The sequence below is a fragment of the Esox lucius genome, chromosome 14 (genome assembly GCF_011004845.1).
Source record: "Esox lucius isolate fEsoLuc1 chromosome 14, fEsoLuc1.pri, whole genome shotgun sequence".
NCBI lineage: Eukaryota > Metazoa > Chordata > Actinopteri > Esociformes > Esocidae > Esox > Esox lucius.
Window position 1 is genome coordinate 27,169,996 of NC_047582.1, and position 16,987 is coordinate 27,186,982.

Consider the following 16,987-nt stretch of genomic DNA (forward strand, 5'->3'; position numbering starts at 1 on the left):
ATGAGTGATATATTTTAAGGGCAGCAATTAATTTTGTACCCACAACCCAGCCCTTCCCTGTTTTTCAAATGGTCTTTCAGTACATAACGTTTCTGTTTAATTGACCGTTCAGCAACTTTCTTTTTCCTTACTGAACACAGGTCTGGTCTATCTCTTTCTGTCATGAGATGGGTATATTGAAGCATTTAATTTGCTCGCTTTTGTTCATAGAAAGGGATAAGTGCTTGACACCAGAAACTGAACCAAAGTCTAATTGAACGTTTGTTAATGAAAGATTTAAAAACCGTAATGACTTGTGATATTTCAGCTTTGACAGCTTTTATTTTCCATTGCATGTATTAAATTATTTTTTAGTTCTGTATGAATTCCTTCTTAAGTTAGTTTCGTCATCCACCTCACAAAGCAAGCAAAACTTTTTGTAAATTAGATGACATGATTATGTTGAAATTTCATTCACCTTGTGTATGTTCCTCAGCTCAGATATCATTGATGCTTGACCGATCTTACAAAGCCTGTTTAGGCATTTTAAGTATCAGCCTTGTGTTAACGTGCGACATCTGATCAGGGGTTAGCCATCCTAGACTGTTTTTAACTGGCCAGTTATCACCGCTGGATGCGGCTAGCACTGACGTTTTAATTCCAGACATCTTATTTTGCATCCAACACTGCAAAGTGTAGCTTGTCGTGTAGTTCTTTATGATTATTGTTAAATGTCAGTAATGATGCTTTTTGGCTCAGAGGATTGCTTTCTGTAAGACTAGAGCAGTGATGCTCAACTGTTGTGACACCATATTTTTGTAAAATTCTTAGGCCTCAACTTCAAACTCCTTTACACGTTTTATTTTATTGTCCCATCCGTAATTTAACCATTTTCTTCTGTTTGTTTTCATTTATTTTACTGTCAGTATTTTAAATAAACAAGAAATTTGTGTTAATATTTTGTTGCTTCTGCAAGACCCTGACTTCCTGTAATATGTCTGTAGAACAAAAAGAAAACTATTTTAAAACAAAATAAAATAGAGTATTATTTAAATACTGTCTTTTTTATATTTATTCCTGGGATGTCAATAATATTCAGGTGATCAGAGGTACAAGAGGTATTTCTGCTTTACATCTGACTGGCTTCTGATTCATTATGTCTGTTACACAGGCTGCCAAGTATGGATTTGTTTTTACGTTCATCTACCTTACAACCAATCCCTTCTGATCTTTTCACATAAGATATTTCTCTGAGCTGATTGGTTAAAAGGTTATTGTAATTATTGGGGACGACATCTGATTTGGGCTGTCTGTGTAAATGCAGCTTATTGACTTTGTGCTTGAAAGTGTCTATCAATAACCAACACGCATGTCTAAGGGTGTGCATTATAATGTGTGTGTCAGTGAGTTTCCACAACACTTTTTGGGGGGTTCACGGCAATCATTCATTGTTCCCTTCTGCCCTATGGCCAAGGCTGTCTAGACTACTCATTCTGTCTTAGAACAATATGACCACTCACAGAGGGATGGGGTCAAAGGTCAGGCAGAGGCACCTGCCAGTAAGGGATGTGTGACAAGAAACCAAGGGAGAGCTGCGGATCTGCGGATCTGCTTGTCCTAACCTCAGTCCTCGAGCCCTTCTGTCATCTACTCATCCTGCGGCCAACGTTTCAGCTGCATGCTAATTCCCACGGTCTTCTGTTCATTGGTGAGCAAAATAATTGGTAATGGATGTTTTACTAGCCTAGAAAATAAAGGATTCTGTCCTTGTATTTTAGCAAGCTCTGAATGATTTGCATATTGTGGATTTTAGTAAGTGTAGTTCAGTGAAATTCACTGACAGCTGCTCAAATTAATCAATATTTGCCTGTGATTGTTGATTACACTCTTTACCACCAGATGGCCCTGTACTTGCGGATATACACTGGGTTATTCAGGTGGCTGTTCACTGGCCAACAATCTAGGGTTATTATAACTTTGCATGGCAACATCTCCTTGACTCCTGCCTTGTAGTTTAAGTTTTCACTGTGTTAGACTATTGGAAGGGAATTTGTGTGTGTATTGCAATGAAGGCCCATACTGAATGGAATGCTGTAATGAAAATGTAGTTCACCTGCAATGACTAATGCCTGCTGAAGGCCTTAGTGGTTTGCACTAAATCTCCAAATAATTTCTCAATGATTTAGGCTACACACAATAATCAACAAATCTTACATGTGCTTCCTTGTCTCAAAAAAATAAACGCTATTGTAAACCCATGTGCAGAAATATTAGGAGTTTAAGATAAGTGTAGAGCTATTTTGTACTACACACATTCAACCATATCTGTCACTCAACTGGTGTCTGGATTATTTGGGGAACAGTTCATAAGAGTGGTCTAGCCCTGTTCTCATATTTAATGACTGGTGTTTCCACTAAATGAAGAATTGGTTTGTTAGTTGAGATCTGATATCAGTCAGATCAGTCAGCCAGAATTCAAAGTAAAGAATCAGTGTATAGCATCAGGTCCTATCAGTGGCTGGAGCATGGCCTCCATGAAAGCCTAGACAGACAATAGACAGCCTGGTGTGCAATAATTGAGCTCTGGGTCCTTTGTGTGAGGCAATCTAAAGGCTATTACAATGGTTGTGTTAGGTAGTCTAGGCAGCCCAAGGGTTTCCACTGGGCAGAGAATGACATATGGGGCTGGTTTTGTGGCCCCCTTTACCTTCCTTCTCCATCTGTCAGCATGTCAGTACTGCTCAGCTCCTGTCTTAATTCTGGTGGTGCTGACTGGAGAGTAAAGACCAGTAAAAATGATAGGAATATGTATCCTTTTGTCAGTCTTACTATTTGCTTGAACTATATATGTCCTGGAGTGCCTATAGAAAAATAATACATTTTAACAGGAAGCTTTAAATAAGCGCAATGATATTCAACACTGGATCTGAGCATGATAGACTTGAGTAGGCGTTGGGAAGACTGACATCTCCACCTCTTTGTGATTCACTAAAGACTCGTCGCTAACCTGATTGGCTGCTCCGAGTGCCACAGGAAGAGGCTTCCTAACAGAGGTGTTCATTGATTGGTTCATTCTGTCTTTGTCTGCGAGGCAGCTGAGAAGCTTGTCCTGTTTGAATGTGCAGGGATTGGAAGGGACCATTTCCATGGACCATCTGTCTCACAGGCTAGTGATACAACAAAGGACCCAGGATGGTGTTAGTACATGTCGGATATTTGGTTCTTCCTGTATTTGGCTCTGTAAGAAATAGAGGTAAAGTTATTTATTTATTCTATACACTTTTGGTTGTTTTTCCCCGTTCCTTTATTATGTACATATTATATTTAGCAAGCTCTATCTGCAATGGCCAAGCAATAATGCTAACTGTCCAGAAAACTAGCTGCTTAGCCAGACAGCTAGCTGCGTTCGTTCGAATTAAACTCGAGTTGGCTTTAGATAATGTTTCTAATCGAACCGTATTAAGCGAAATAGCGAAACGTATACCTAATACAGTTAAATATCTAACGAAAGTGTAACGTTCATGTGTTATCGTTCGTCCTGGTCTGCAATTGTCAAATTCAAATGCTAAGTAAGCAAAATGGTAGCTAGCTTGCGTTAACATAGCTAGATAGTTTATCTGATCAGCCTAGGCTGATATTTTGGTGACTGACGCGCGAGTACACTCTGTACAATACAGTATTTTTTTTTTATATAAACGTTGTAACGTTAGCGATGTCGTTTCGCCAATTCCGTTGTAGTCAAAGTAACAGTACATTTATATTCTGCGCGTTGGTCGACCAATATCTTAACAGCTGGCTGATTTGTTTTTAATCTGACCAAGCAGCTGGTTAGCGAACATGACATCAGTGACATCAATTGTTTACCCTTAGCCGTATGTACTATTGGTTTGGGGGAGCCTGGATTCTTGAACACATTGTGTGGTGTTAACTTCGATATCTTGATCTTCTTTGTACTAGGTAACATTCGATGTTATTGGTTGAGGTTGTACTTTTGTCAGCTCGCTAAAATCCCTGATTTATAAATATTTTTTCATTATGCTATCTAATCCCTAGAACAACTGAAGATGTGGCAATATGAGTTTGTGGGTTAAAATGCACTGCAGTCTCTATGACGCTTTTTCTTTTGGACCGTAGCACGGTCCAAAACACTATCCCGTAGTTTTTGGAAATGTTCTCTTTTCTCAAACCGCATTAAAATTTTTAAGGAAAACATAAGCACAATTGACCGCCTTTTGTTTTACTTGATTGCAAAAAACATCTTACCCAAATTGACCAAAATGACATCCTCCATATGCAGCAAAAGGCTATCTGTGCTGATTATGTAATAATAATATGAACGTTCATTTTTTTAAAAAAGACATGCAGTAGCACCAATGATTTCATTGTGCTTTTATTTGTGTTCTTTTTTCCTGTTCCATAGTATCGAGGCTGGCGCTACATTCCGCATTTCTCAGACCTTTGTCCCCCTCCATTGTGTAGCTAACGATCATCTGCTGCTGTCTGCCGTAGCCTCTGCCTGTTCTCTGCATCTAGCTGTATTGTGACCCCTTCTTCCTCATTTCCTCTTTTCATCTGAAGACGACATTGGCATTAAAACAGAGTTCTCCCACTCATACCGTATCCTTCTGTGTAACAGACTAAAGAATAACACCTTCTCTAGAAAACAGTTTGTCTTTATTTAAACTGTCATGTTGCTCTTTAGTAAATAACCCATTGTAGAGTTAGTCTTATTACTATAAAATGTCATTGTGATTTTCTCATTCAGTGTGGATAGACTAGATTCTGCTGTAAATTTCTGTAAAGTGGATACATTTTGACCCCTTGGCCCCCAATTCGATTATAGCCAGGCTTGATCGAACTTGTGGATAGCTGTCTCCAGTCACCCCCCCCCCCCTTTAATCAAAGGTGCGTTTTACCACCTTGCATTTGTCAGTTGGACCTGCTAGCCTGTTTGAAACATAAATCTCACTCATTCCCCCTCCCAAACGCTACCATCCTAATCACAATTAACCAATTGGACAGTTACTGGCTGCAATAAATCTGCATTCTAATTTGCATGCCTTTATTTTCCAAACTGAAAAGGCCACTTTCAATGGTCCACTGTACCTGTTCTAGTGGCTCAATGGCCAGCAATAATCTGTCCGTGTATACAGGCCTTTGTCTCCTTTAATTGAATGAATCCATTTAGTTGGTCACAGTGAATCGGCGAGACTTGACTCGCTGTTTAAAATTCCCTTTGTGATCCACTGTCATGCCAATCTCCCCAGTCTCTCCACCTCCACAGAATGCTATCCATTTTACAGGGATGTGTATATCCCGCACTGCTGTAGAACTCCTTCTAGAATCAAAATGTCTTTATTCTTTGGTTTTTGGTTTCTCTACCTTATGTTCTTGTACTAGAACCTAATGCATGGTCATTTTTTTATTCTTTATGTTTTCACATTGAACAGCAGATTCCAATGTAATCTTTGTGTAGAGATGTCCCTGCTGTACTGAAATGTGCTGTAGCATACACATCTACTCATTGGATGCTGCTTCTGTTCTGTTAACCCTACAGAGCATGGTTGGGCCTTGCCTTTTGGTCTTTTATTTGCATGAAGTTACATTATTATTACTATTATCACACAGTGCCACACATACTAATATTTTCCAATAAAGACTTCTAGTATTTTTCCTAACCTTCAGTGTGCTTTTTGCTGATTTCCATGTGTGTGTATTTCCTCCCCCCACGTGCCATCACCGAGGCGGGTCCCTCTCCCCTCTATATCTCTGTGCTCCCATCTCTCTGCTCTCTCGCGGAGGCACTTCAAGGTGCTGCTCTCTCCAGAGTCCCAATCATAGGATTAGGGACCGCTAAATCTCTCTGTCTTGCTGTGGAAATACTGAGACATGGGAGGCATGGATTAATGTCTGAATGAGGCAGTCACCCACCCACCCACCCACTCCCCAATCAATATACATTCCATCTGTATTTGACTATTTTCAGCTGTGACACATTGGTTGTGTACTGTAGTGATAGTGATAGTGATAGCGGGCCAAAACCTCCTTTCATCCCTTTTTCCGCCAGTCTCGGTTTTCGTGGAGTCTTTTTCTTTGTCGTAATCAAGTTTCCGAAAGTGTTATTAGGCATTATGACAATGTCCCACACGCAACTGGGGAATTTTCGCTTTGAATCCTTTGCAAAATAATCAGTCTTGAATTAGTGTCTTTCAGAAAATGTCCGGGACGGGAGATTTTGGAGTTTTGTTAGGAGGCTCGATATGCACCTTGAAGTCCCTCTGCATGACACACAACATAAAACACTGATCAAAATGCAATGGAGGTCATGCCGGTGTTGTTTACTATGGTGTTGTTGAGTCTTGACAAACATAACACCAGTCATTCCATGGCGATTCCCTTACGTAGCTGTTAAACTGTTTTAAAAAATAAATTTATAATGCTTTATATAACTATATATCTTATATCTCAAATCTAGCAGGTTTACATTGACAACAATCCATCGCCACAAACAAGTGAAAACATGACCTTAACATACATGCACTTGGATGCATAACTTTCCCTTGGTTTATTATGGAATGGCACAATTGTTCAGGTGAGCTAGATTAAATAGCATCCATTTTTGGGGGGGGAAAGCACATTGAATTAAACTATATTTGAGTTGGGTACAACATTTGTTTAAAAACATTTCATCAACCCAATTATGGTTGTGTAGATCTATCACACAAGTACTTCAGTTACCTGCCATGTCTGACCTCTTTGCTCTTTTTAACCAGTCTGCTTTGACACTTACACAGTTATGAAATCCAATAACCTAAATATGTGATATGAACATGGCAAAGCATTTGAACAAAAAAAGAGGTATGCTCTGTATTGCTAGATTATTTGTCTGATAATGTAAATATAGGCTTCCTTTGGTTCAGTTTTGTTTTCCTCTGGCCAATGACAGTACAGGGCACTTTTCATGGCCAATGATGCCTGCCCTCATTTCATGCCCCATCTCATGTTGTTGAGTTGAGGCATACTATGACTAGTGTTTTTATTAAGAAAGCTGAGAGGTCTGGCTGAGGTTTATAGCCTCTCTACCCAGGTAAAGGCTATTGTCAGCGCATCATTCTTCAAACACTTACAAGGTCATATTGGCCAATCAATGACATAAATTATTCAACCCTATTTTGGTGTTCCATGCAGACAGCTGCATTCAAATAATGGGATGAAATAATACACAAACCTCAATGATTAATATGAGAGCAGTGTCTTCATATACTTTTTATGAGACTCAGGACGCCTATATCCATGATTTATGAATCGTTTGGTACGCTGGGTTATTTATATGCAAAGCAAACTGTGTTTATCAGCTTCCCCTCCTCAAACCTATTTCCCACTAACCACTGCACTTGGTTACATTACATACTATTACATCAGATAGGCCTATGTACCTACTAAATCTTTCAGGATTGGTTGATACCTACTGCACTGCTTTGCCTACACATTACCGCGTCCCCCTATTCGTGCATTGTTAAGTAATGGGATGCTCAGATGCCGAGGGAACGGAGTGTGTGGTGTAGATGAGGATTACGGTGGGGAGAGTAGTAGCGGCGATTATAAAGCTGCAGTGGCAGCCGGGTCGGACGTCAGACTGCTGCAGTCATGGGTGGGCAGGGCTACAGGCCTGTCAGTCAAACATGGTGAGCCATGCCGCAGCCACACCGTGGGGGAGGGGCTGGCTGTGTGCGCGTTCCTACTGTGCAGCTCTGGAGGGGCTGAGAGCTCGGATATGCACCAGTCTAGGAGATTTACAGACCTAATATAGCACTGAGGTGTGGGCAGACCGACAGTCTACCGTAGAGATTATGCTGCTGAGACTGAGGGCAAGAATATGTGCAGAATAAGGCCGTTTATATATGCAATTTTATGTTATTGGCCATTTATGGTCTGATCATGGTTATAGTCATTATTCGCTGGCAGTTTCCACCCTGATGTCTTGTTATGCATCTAAATCTAAAATACGTTATGACCACATTTATTCATGAGTTATTTTTATTCTGTGTAATAGCCCCTTGTTAAGGGGATAACTGTATTTTTTATTGGGTTAAAATATTTTATGGGATAACTTCTATATTTGCACATCAGTGACGTGGCGCACTCAGAAAGGACTGAAAATGCCTTCACAGCATCCTCTGGTCTTCCAAATCCAGAAATCAGCATTATTTTGTGCTCTACTTGCTCAGCAGGCCAACATCATTGTTATTATGGCTCTGAGGTTCACGGTCTTTCGTGTCTCAAGGCATTACCTAGTAAGGAACAAAAATCCAAGCCGAAACTGTCACCTCTCGTTGGATCCTGCGAGTTATTTTTTTTGTTGAGGGAGTTAAATAATTATTTTAATGCTAGTCATCTAGCAATATATTATTTATAAATGAACAGTAGGTGTCCTAAAAAATTGATACACACTGCGCAGTAATTTATTTTTTAATAGCCTACAGTGTAGCCTAACAACGTGGAATACAGCTGTTTGCGGATATCACCATAGCAATGCATACGGTCGTTGCTTTTGCGTCGCCAGCTGTCTTGTTTTCTTTTATGCAATGCCCGCAGGTTTTACGGCATTTTCGTCCACAGTGTGAATGCAGCATTAGGACTGGTTTGAAATAGGCTATGATGTAGAGGAAGAAAGATTGATGACCTAAGTATGGTGACCCGAAAGACCCTCTAGGTTGTAATTAAATTTCCCAACCACTGTATCAATTCATGTTAATTAGTGCAATTTTTTTTACTCAGTGGGATTTAACCATGTACTAAACATTATGGAATGTGGTATCAATTACACCTCTGCTTATCATAGTCATTACAGAGGTGCTGTAATTCCCTTTGGTAAAGTGAGCATAATTATTACACCCCTCTCTGCATCAAATTAGAACTACATTACATAGATGTTTTACAAGCCACTCTTTATCATTTGTGGAGTTCAGTAGTATTGCTTATTATCACAGAAAGCAGTCAGTGCACATGCAGCCTGCTGAATGAACTGGCACTAAAGATGTCTGTTGGCGGCGCCTGGCCATTCATTGCCACAGTCGGTGGGTCTGTGCTTTTCGCATAAGGGCTGCGTGTCAGCGCCATCCCAACCCCCCATGCCTTGGTGTCTGTTCCCTAGCTCAGACAGCTGGGGGGTTAAAACGGGGCCCAGGGAGCAGCTGCCTTCCTCCCTCCCCACAAACCCCTCCTCCGGGTGTAATGGATATTGATTGTTTGGCTGCAACCCAGCAGCATGCTGATTCAGCAGGTTGACCAGGGCTTCTCACTGCTCCTCCTTCCATAAACAGGCATTTCGAGGGGAGGTCCTAACTCCGGGGGGTGGTATATAGGAATTATCAGCAGCAGCTCACCTCAGATTGAGGTGGTGTAGGCTTTCCCTTTACATGTGTCCTTTCCTTCAAAAATGTCTCAGAGAACTAGACTGGTAAAAGCTAATTGAGGATTTGTTTCTGCCAAGTTGGGTTCACCTGACCCGTCCAATCAGATCAGGTCAGATTAAATAAGTCATGGAGAGGAGGCCCCAGTAGCTGGTGAATCCAGTGCTGGATCCTGTAATGCCAGGGGCCCTAATGGGAGAGCCCAGTGGGTCTTGATCCTAAAATGCCAGGGACCCTAATGGGAGAGGCCAATGGGTCTTGAACCTATAATGTCAGAGACCCTAATGGAAGAGACCGATTGGCCTTGATCCTATAAGGCCGGGAACCCTAATGGGAGAAACCAATGGGTCTGGATCCTATAATGCCAGGGACCCTAATGGGAGACACTGATGGGTCTAGTGCTAAGAGGTCCAATGTTTATAATACAGTTACAGCTCAAACAGGTAGCCTTATACTTATCTTTTATTTAGTAATTGGACAAATATTCTAGCAAAAGATCAGTGTGGCAGGTATATTAAAATGTGTATGATTATAAACATTCATCTTTTTTTCAGGTCCCATTAAAAACACAATTTTCTACACCCACCCACTTCAACCCAAGTCCACATTGAAACTTGAAATCAAACCTAATGGATATTTTCAGAGGCAGAGATTTATGTCCTTGTCAAACTAATGGGCAATCATTAGTGCCCAACGAACCCCTTTCCTCCCAGCTGACCCTATAGAACGGCAAGATATGACAGGGCAGTTGGGTTCAAGGGGTTAAAGGTTGCTCCGTTGGGGTCACTGTCTGTGTTCCCCATCTGCTCTTTTGCCTCTTTTGTGTTCTCTCTTCCTGGGTGAGGTCACTCTTTCTGGTTTCTTTCTGTGTGTGACTGATCTGTATGATGGTGCAAGTGATCTCTAGGTGTTTCAGTGTCTTTTTCTGACTGTGTCTGTCATTGTGTTCTGTCTGTCAGACTGACTATACCTGCTTCATCTGTGTTTCTGATGTGTTTTTCTGTGTGATTGTGTTGTCAGTGTCGCTGTCATGTGGTGTGTCTGATTTTACCTGATGATCCCCTCTGCTGTTCGAATGTCTGATTTTACCTGATGATCCTCTAAACTGTTTGAGTGTCTGATTTTACCTGATGATCCCCTTTGCTGTTTGAGTGTCTGATTTTCCCTGATGATCCCCTTTGCTGTTTGAGTGTCTGATTTTACCTGATGATCCCCTCTGCTGTTTGAGTGTCTAATTTTACCTGATGATCACCTCTGGTGTTTGTGTGTCTGCTTTGGTGTGATTATTCGGTCTGTCTACTCTGATGTCCTGTCTGATTGGGTGAGTGTGTTCACCTATCCTGGCTGATTGGTGGATCATTATTTCTTCTTTTGTGTGGATGTGATTGGTGTCTCTCTATCGTCTGATTGGCTGACCGTTATCCCTGTCTGACTGGTTGGAGCTTACTTTCGCTGAATCCTGATCAGGTGTGCTTGTCTCCTGCAGGGGCACACTTTACCAGGCATCAGCACAGCCATGCTACCTCGTGCAGACACTTTCACCTGGGCGCCCCCCAGGCGCCCATCTCAGCCGAGTTCCCCCTGGGTCATGCCAGCCAGGCCCCACAGACTGGTCTGGCTCCTCACCTGCCCCCAACCCCACACCACCCTCCACCCCTGACCGCCCTGCCGGCCCCCCCTCAGTTCCAGGACATCCCGGGGCCACAGTTCCTACCTCAGGCCTTACACCAGCAATACCTCATCCAGCAGCAGCTTCTGGAGGCGCAGCACCGCCGGATCCTCCCTCACTCCAGGTACTCACCCACACACACGTCCTCTGAGGCGTGCTCTCTAACACTTGCGCGTGCACACGCACACTTTGACATGCTCACTTAAATACACACTTGACTGCTCAGTTGTGCAAACAATTACAGGCATGCTTTGTCTCTCTCACAGACACCCACACAGACACACACACGCACAAGCCTATTCCCACAGATGGGCAGACAGTGTGTGACTAAGAGAACACTGCATCCCTTCCAATTTCCAATGCTAATGTATGTAAATGTCTCCTCCGTGCAGACGAACACCGGAGCGCGTTCCTCTGAATCCTCACAGGCTTCGCTCGGCGTACGACTACTCCCCTCCCCTCCACGTTCCCCAACCAATCACCCAGCAGCCGCGCTACCTGGCCGAGGGCACAGACTGGTGAGTCACGCTTTGAAATGAAACAGGGAGCCGGGGAGATAAGTCATTCTTCTATCCCTCCATCTGTCTGGCATTAGTGTTGATGGGTGATTTAGGTGTCTCTCCACCTGCCTGTAGGGAGCACGTCGGGAGCGCTTAGTGTTCCGGGGTAGTAGTTACTCATACGGACAGATTTAGTAATGCAAACCCATTCATAATCCCAACCTTAGATGGCCATGGATGAGTCCTACTTTGTGTTGATGTTCCTTTATGTGTCTGTCTGTCCATCAGGGACCTCAGTGTGGATGCTGGCCTCTCTCACCATCAGTACCAGCTCCAGCAGCTTCCACAGCACTATCAGCATTACTTGGCAGCATCCCCCAGAATGCACCACTTTCCCAGGAACGCCACCTCGGCACAAGTGGTACGTTCGTGTCTGTTGCTTGTTCCAGTTGGCCCCTGGTTTTTTTTGTTTTGCTCCTTTGTCTATGTTGACCGGTTATTGGATCTGTCTGTCTGTACGGACGTGATGAGATGTTCAGTCCAGTGCTGTCCAACATTGGTTCCGTTGAACTGTCGATGACTGAAGTGTCTCCTCATGCGCATTTGACAGGTTGTGCATGATATCAGAAACTACCCGTACCCCCAGCTCCACCTCCTGGCCCTGCAGGGCCTCAACCCCTCACGCCACGCTTCCGCCGTACGAGAGAGCTACGAGGTAAATGTCCGTCTCTGCGTCTGTCCTGTCATTGTTGATGTCCTCGCTTGTGCCGCACCCTCGTGCTGTGCTTGTTTTTAATCGGTTAGGCTTTAATGGCAAAGTGTGTCACTGCTATCCAGTCGTCATGGGTTTCCACTGGTCGTGGCAGAGGATGAAGTGCAGTTATCTGTCTAAAGCCTTGCTCTCCTGTGCCCTAGGAGCTGTTACAGCTTGAAGACCGGTTGGGGAGTGTCAGTAGGGGAGCGGTTCAGACCACCATAGAGAGATTCACCTTCCCACACAAATACAAGAAGGTGAGGAAAGCAGCTTTCTGCGTTGCAAATATCCCCCACGCCGCGGAGCTACAGTGCCTTCAAGTTATTCGCATTGTTAATGAACTTCTGTAAAATGAATTAGCAGAAATAATGATGCTTTATTGCTTTTATGCTTTTTACAACTTTATAAGTGATGTATTTTATCAAATAAATTATGGACTAAATTGTTAGGAATGCAGTGTTCTCTTTTATGCTTTTATGTGATGAAAACCTGCAAGCCTGAATGAGTCGTACACAATTTTGAGTCAGAAAGTTGCAGAGGTTCAGAGACCCCCAACCCCCCACCCCCAAGACATGCTGACCTCTGACCATCCCCAGTCATTTTTTCATTAGATTTCTAAATGAGGGGGTTATTTTTTTAAGCACTGACGGCCCTTTCGAGTTCTAATCTGGCCATGTCTCCCCATCGGCACACAGAGGAAGCCTCTGGATATGAAGATTGGCAAGGATGACGAGGAAACTGACGTGGACGAGAAATGTACCATTTGCCTGTCAATGCTTGAGGAGGCAGAGGATGTCAGGTAACCACTTCCAGGTCACCACTCCGACAGGCCCCCAAAGGTGGTGAACCTGAGCCCGTTTCTCTCAGTGACCTGGGGTGCTTGCCAAACGCTTGCTAAGTGTGATGTGCCTTCTGTTCTGTTTTTCACCTACGGTTTGTGTATTGACAACTCTGTGACTGACACCCACCCCTTCACTCTCCCCCTTCCACCCCCCTCCCTGTCCCATACCGCCCGACCAGGCGGTTACCCTGCATGCACCTCTTCCACCAGGGCTGCGTGGACCAGTGGCTGGCGACCAGCAGGAAGTGTCCGATCTGCCGCGTGGACATTGAGACGCAGCTCAACCCAGACAGCTGATGGCCCAGGGGCGGAGCCTGACGGACCGGCTACTGTCAATCACCCTGGCGTGGTTCCTGCTCCCCCACACACAGTCCCGGCCCCTCCGTGTTTGGGTGCTTTGCCAAATGTCTCCAGACGTCATCACCTTCTCTGACTCACGCTTTACTGAGCCAACCCAGGATTCCTTACTGTACCATAGACTGGAGTCTCTCTCTCTCTCAATAAAAGCACATCCCCAGCAAAAAGACACGCACACACACACACACACACACACATATTATATATGCACTCACAGGGTTCACTAGCTGCTTGCTGGAGGTGGGGTGTCGTTGCTGTTGTTTTAGGTAGGGGGGCAGGTGTGTGTCCTGTTTCCTGTGTCTTTGTAGCATGTTCTTAAAGCCATGACATTAATGTACTGAGTGAAAAACACACAACCCCACTGGCCAGGTGACCACACACACACACACACACACACACACACACACACACACACACACACACACACACAACTTGCTTATTCTGCCACAACAGGAAGCTAATCAACCCCTTAAAAGCCCTGTCGCCATGTTTGCCTACTGATCATTTGTGGTAGAATCGTAGACACATCCGACACAGTGGTGTTTTCAAAGCCTTCTCGCTTTGTTAGGAGAAGGGGACTAACTGAGTGTTCAGATCTCACCCAGCTTGTACTTTTTGCAATACAGTAGTTGTAAATTTGCTTGGGACTGATGCTGCTGTCAGTGTCACGACATAATGACTATTTCACTGCTGTCACGTCGGCCCGCCCCAGTGTGTGTTTGAGTGAATGCACAAGCTCGTGAGTGTTTTACCAAATGCATTGTTCTGGTTTTGCTTGACCCACAGCAGCGCGGGTTAGCGTGCGTGTTCCGCCCCCAGTGTCTGGGTTTCAGTGTGTTTAACCAACGTGTGAGTGTGCGTGATGAACTTGAAGTGCGGGCTCAATTTTATTTCAAGGTTAAAAGGGCAATTTTAAAAAAGAATGTCAATGGGAGTGTAGAATACAAAGCCAAATAAGGACAAAAAAAAAATCACTATACAAATGTAGTTGGACCCATCCCCCATCATGCACTACAGTGACTGAGTGAGATGCACGGGGCATTCTGGGTAAGCAAGAGCGTTAGCTGCCCTGGAAACAGTGACTCTGTGTCATCCCATCCCGATGCAGTTGTTATGGCTGAGCAGTGTAGTGAAATGCATGTTTTAATGTTGGCTTGGGCTGTCGTGTTAAAATAAAAAATAAAAAATGGAGGGTGGGGGAGGGGGGGGTTGTCTGTGCATGACGTAGTTAATCTGAGCTGTGACTATCTTTCTCAACACTAACAAACAAATGAAGAAAAAAAACTGAGCACGATGTCAGTGGCTGCCCCTGACCTGTAGCGTGTGTTCATCTTGTCCCTTTTTGGTGGCAAATGGAATCCTATTGTGACGTTTACCTTATTGCCTAAAGAACAAGCACATGTGATGATAGATATAGCAACAACCTCTTTCTTTGGATTTGCATTCGCGTTGGTTTCCGTATATTTAGGTATATAAACACGCAGTGTTTTGGACCGAGTGAGGAGTTTGTGTGTAAAACGTGTGTTTTTGTGTAACAGATCTCCCCTCGTGGTTGCTATGCTGGTTGCTACGCTGTATTGCTAGAACAACAATGTAGAATGTTGTGTGACGGGGGCAGTAGCGACCGCTCAGTGCACACGGACAGGGCTGGGGGGGGGGGGGCGGGGGCAAAATATGGACCAAAATACAACACATTTGTTATAAAACAAATGAAGAAAAATCGAACAACTCTTTAAATTTGGATATTTTGTGCTCTTTCCGTTTGTTCTGTCGCTACGTTACAGTCTGTCTGTGTGTGTGTGTGTGTGTGTGTGTGTGTGTGTGTGTGTGTGTGTGTGTGTGTGTGTGTGTGTGTGTGTGTGTGTGTGTGTGTGTGTGTGTGTGTGTGTGTGCGTGCGTGCGTGTGTGTCGATGTGCATGAACAACTGTCCTGACCTGTGCTTTGAGGACTCTGTTGAATGATTAGAGCCCTGTGGACTGAAGGATGAGTTGTGACAGACTGGGATGGACCCCAACTGTCCTGTGCACTACCAGTGTAGATACTGCCTCCTCCTTAGTGGAGTTTTCTATGGAAAGTTTTGATAGTTTACACAGGGTGTTGTCAGTTGAGATGCCTTAAGTATTTAACAATCATAATTTATTACTAACTGTAGATATTGTGGGTACGTATTTAATTTTATATAGTTTTTTTTTTTTTTTTTTTGCAATTGAATCATAATTTATTTATTTAGAAATAACACAAAAAATACTAAAAAAAACGATTACCTCATTTTTGCATTGTTTTAAGTGGGAATGCTTCGCATGCGGTTGTATTTTTCCTGATGAAACTAAACGCCCCGCTGTTTGATCTCCCTGAGTCGGCTGTGTTATGTTTACTGTCCCGGGCTGAGCTGTCCAGCCTGCTCTTCTCATGTGGTGCTGTGGACATCTTGGTTACATTCCATTCAATGCAATTTTCTCTGATCCCCTATGCGGTGTAGTGGACAAATGGAGTGATTATTTTTTGTTTTGTTTGTAATTGTTTCCCTGTCACGTTTTGCACTCTTATTTTTAACCTGGGAACCCTCTCACTGGCATAACGCAGTTCTGATCCTATATGTATTATTATAACATACGTATTGCTACATACTCTGTCATTTCCAGCTCTCTGCCTCTCGTCCATCTTATCATTATCTTAAAAAAAAAAAAAAAAAAAAAGCATGTTCCTTTTTTTCTTTCTCCTGGGATATATCTCCTTCTACCCTCTTTTCCAGACAAACATGTAGTTTTGAGCCCAACAAGTGCCTCGCTTCTAGTGTCAAGAGATTTTTCCAAAAGCCATCCTGCCTGAACTGAGTACATATTTATGTGGAGGTCTTGCTTCATAAACAGCCTGAACTGTATATCTCGAGACTGTTCAATGTTGTTCTCCCACCTCGATCACCTTTCTCTTTTTTTGATAACCACTGAGCAACCTGCTAGGTTAAACAATTGTCCCCTTGATGGAGTGTGGGAACTCCAAGATGGTGTGGTCGGCATCATATTGCGTTCCCTAGCCAAATAGATCTGTGGTCACCTTATGGGATTAAGCAGCATTTGAGCAGTACTTGGACATAGCCAGTTTCTAGTTTACCTATTTTACTTAGTTAAACTCCAAATCCTGATCTTGTTTGGTAATTCCCTTGAAACATCTATCTCCTGTTCAAATTAAGAGAATATTTTACAAATCTTTGTGGAAATCTTTCTGATGACAGAAGCATGTTTCACTGTGTTCATAGACACCGCTAATTATTCCCATCATTTCGTAATCTTTTCCTGCCTTTCCGTCAGTTTATTTTCGTTATTATTTCACTGTCTATCCATCCCTCCACCCAGAACCCATCCAATGTTTCCTATCACAATCCTCTCTCTAGGGAAAGCAAGAACAGACAGAGGATTTCTTAAAGCACAACCTTACTAAAAATGCATGTTTTTTCTCAGGTTTGAATATATTCT

General features: G+C 43.3%; 1 protein-coding gene across 4 annotated transcripts; it reads left to right on the forward strand.

The window, feature by feature from the left end:
- The first annotated feature begins 3,038 nt into the window (after window positions 1-3,038).
- Window positions 3,039-14,484, forward strand: rnf165a (ring finger protein 165a). Of its 4 annotated transcripts, XM_020053492.3 has the most exons (10): window positions 3,040-3,232; window positions 4,400-4,596; window positions 6,525-6,571; window positions 10,879-11,185; window positions 11,454-11,579; window positions 11,850-11,982; window positions 12,172-12,276; window positions 12,477-12,572; window positions 13,011-13,114; window positions 13,336-14,484. In XM_020053492.3, the coding sequence occupies exons 3-10, from the start codon at window positions 6,550-6,552 to the stop codon at window positions 13,451-13,453; spliced, it is 1,011 nt and encodes a 336-aa protein (XP_019909051.1). In that variant the 5' UTR covers window positions 3,040-3,232; window positions 4,400-4,596; window positions 6,525-6,549; the 3' UTR covers window positions 13,454-14,484. The 4 variants fall into 4 exon arrangements, with proteins under 4 accessions (XP_010862745.1, XP_019909051.1, XP_019909050.1 ...); XM_020053491.3 differs by having other exon boundaries at window positions 4,400-6,571; XM_010864443.5 differs by lacking the exons at window positions 4,400-4,596; window positions 6,525-6,571 and having other exon boundaries at window positions 3,039-3,232; window positions 12,480-12,572.
- Window positions 14,485-16,987: the final 2,503 nt, after the last annotated feature.

Coding starts and splice junctions, on each gene's coding strand:
- rnf165a (XM_010864442.5), top strand. CDS start 3,172: ATGGTGTTAGTACATGTCGGATATTTGGTTCTTCCTGTATTTGGCTCT. Junction 11,186..11,453: donor CGGATCCTCCCTCACTCCAG/GTACTCACCCAC, acceptor TCCTCCGTGCAG/ACGAACACCGGAGCGCGTTC. Junction 11,983..12,171: donor ACGCCACCTCGGCACAAGTG/GTACGTTCGTGT, acceptor CGCATTTGACAG/GTTGTGCATGATATCAGAAA.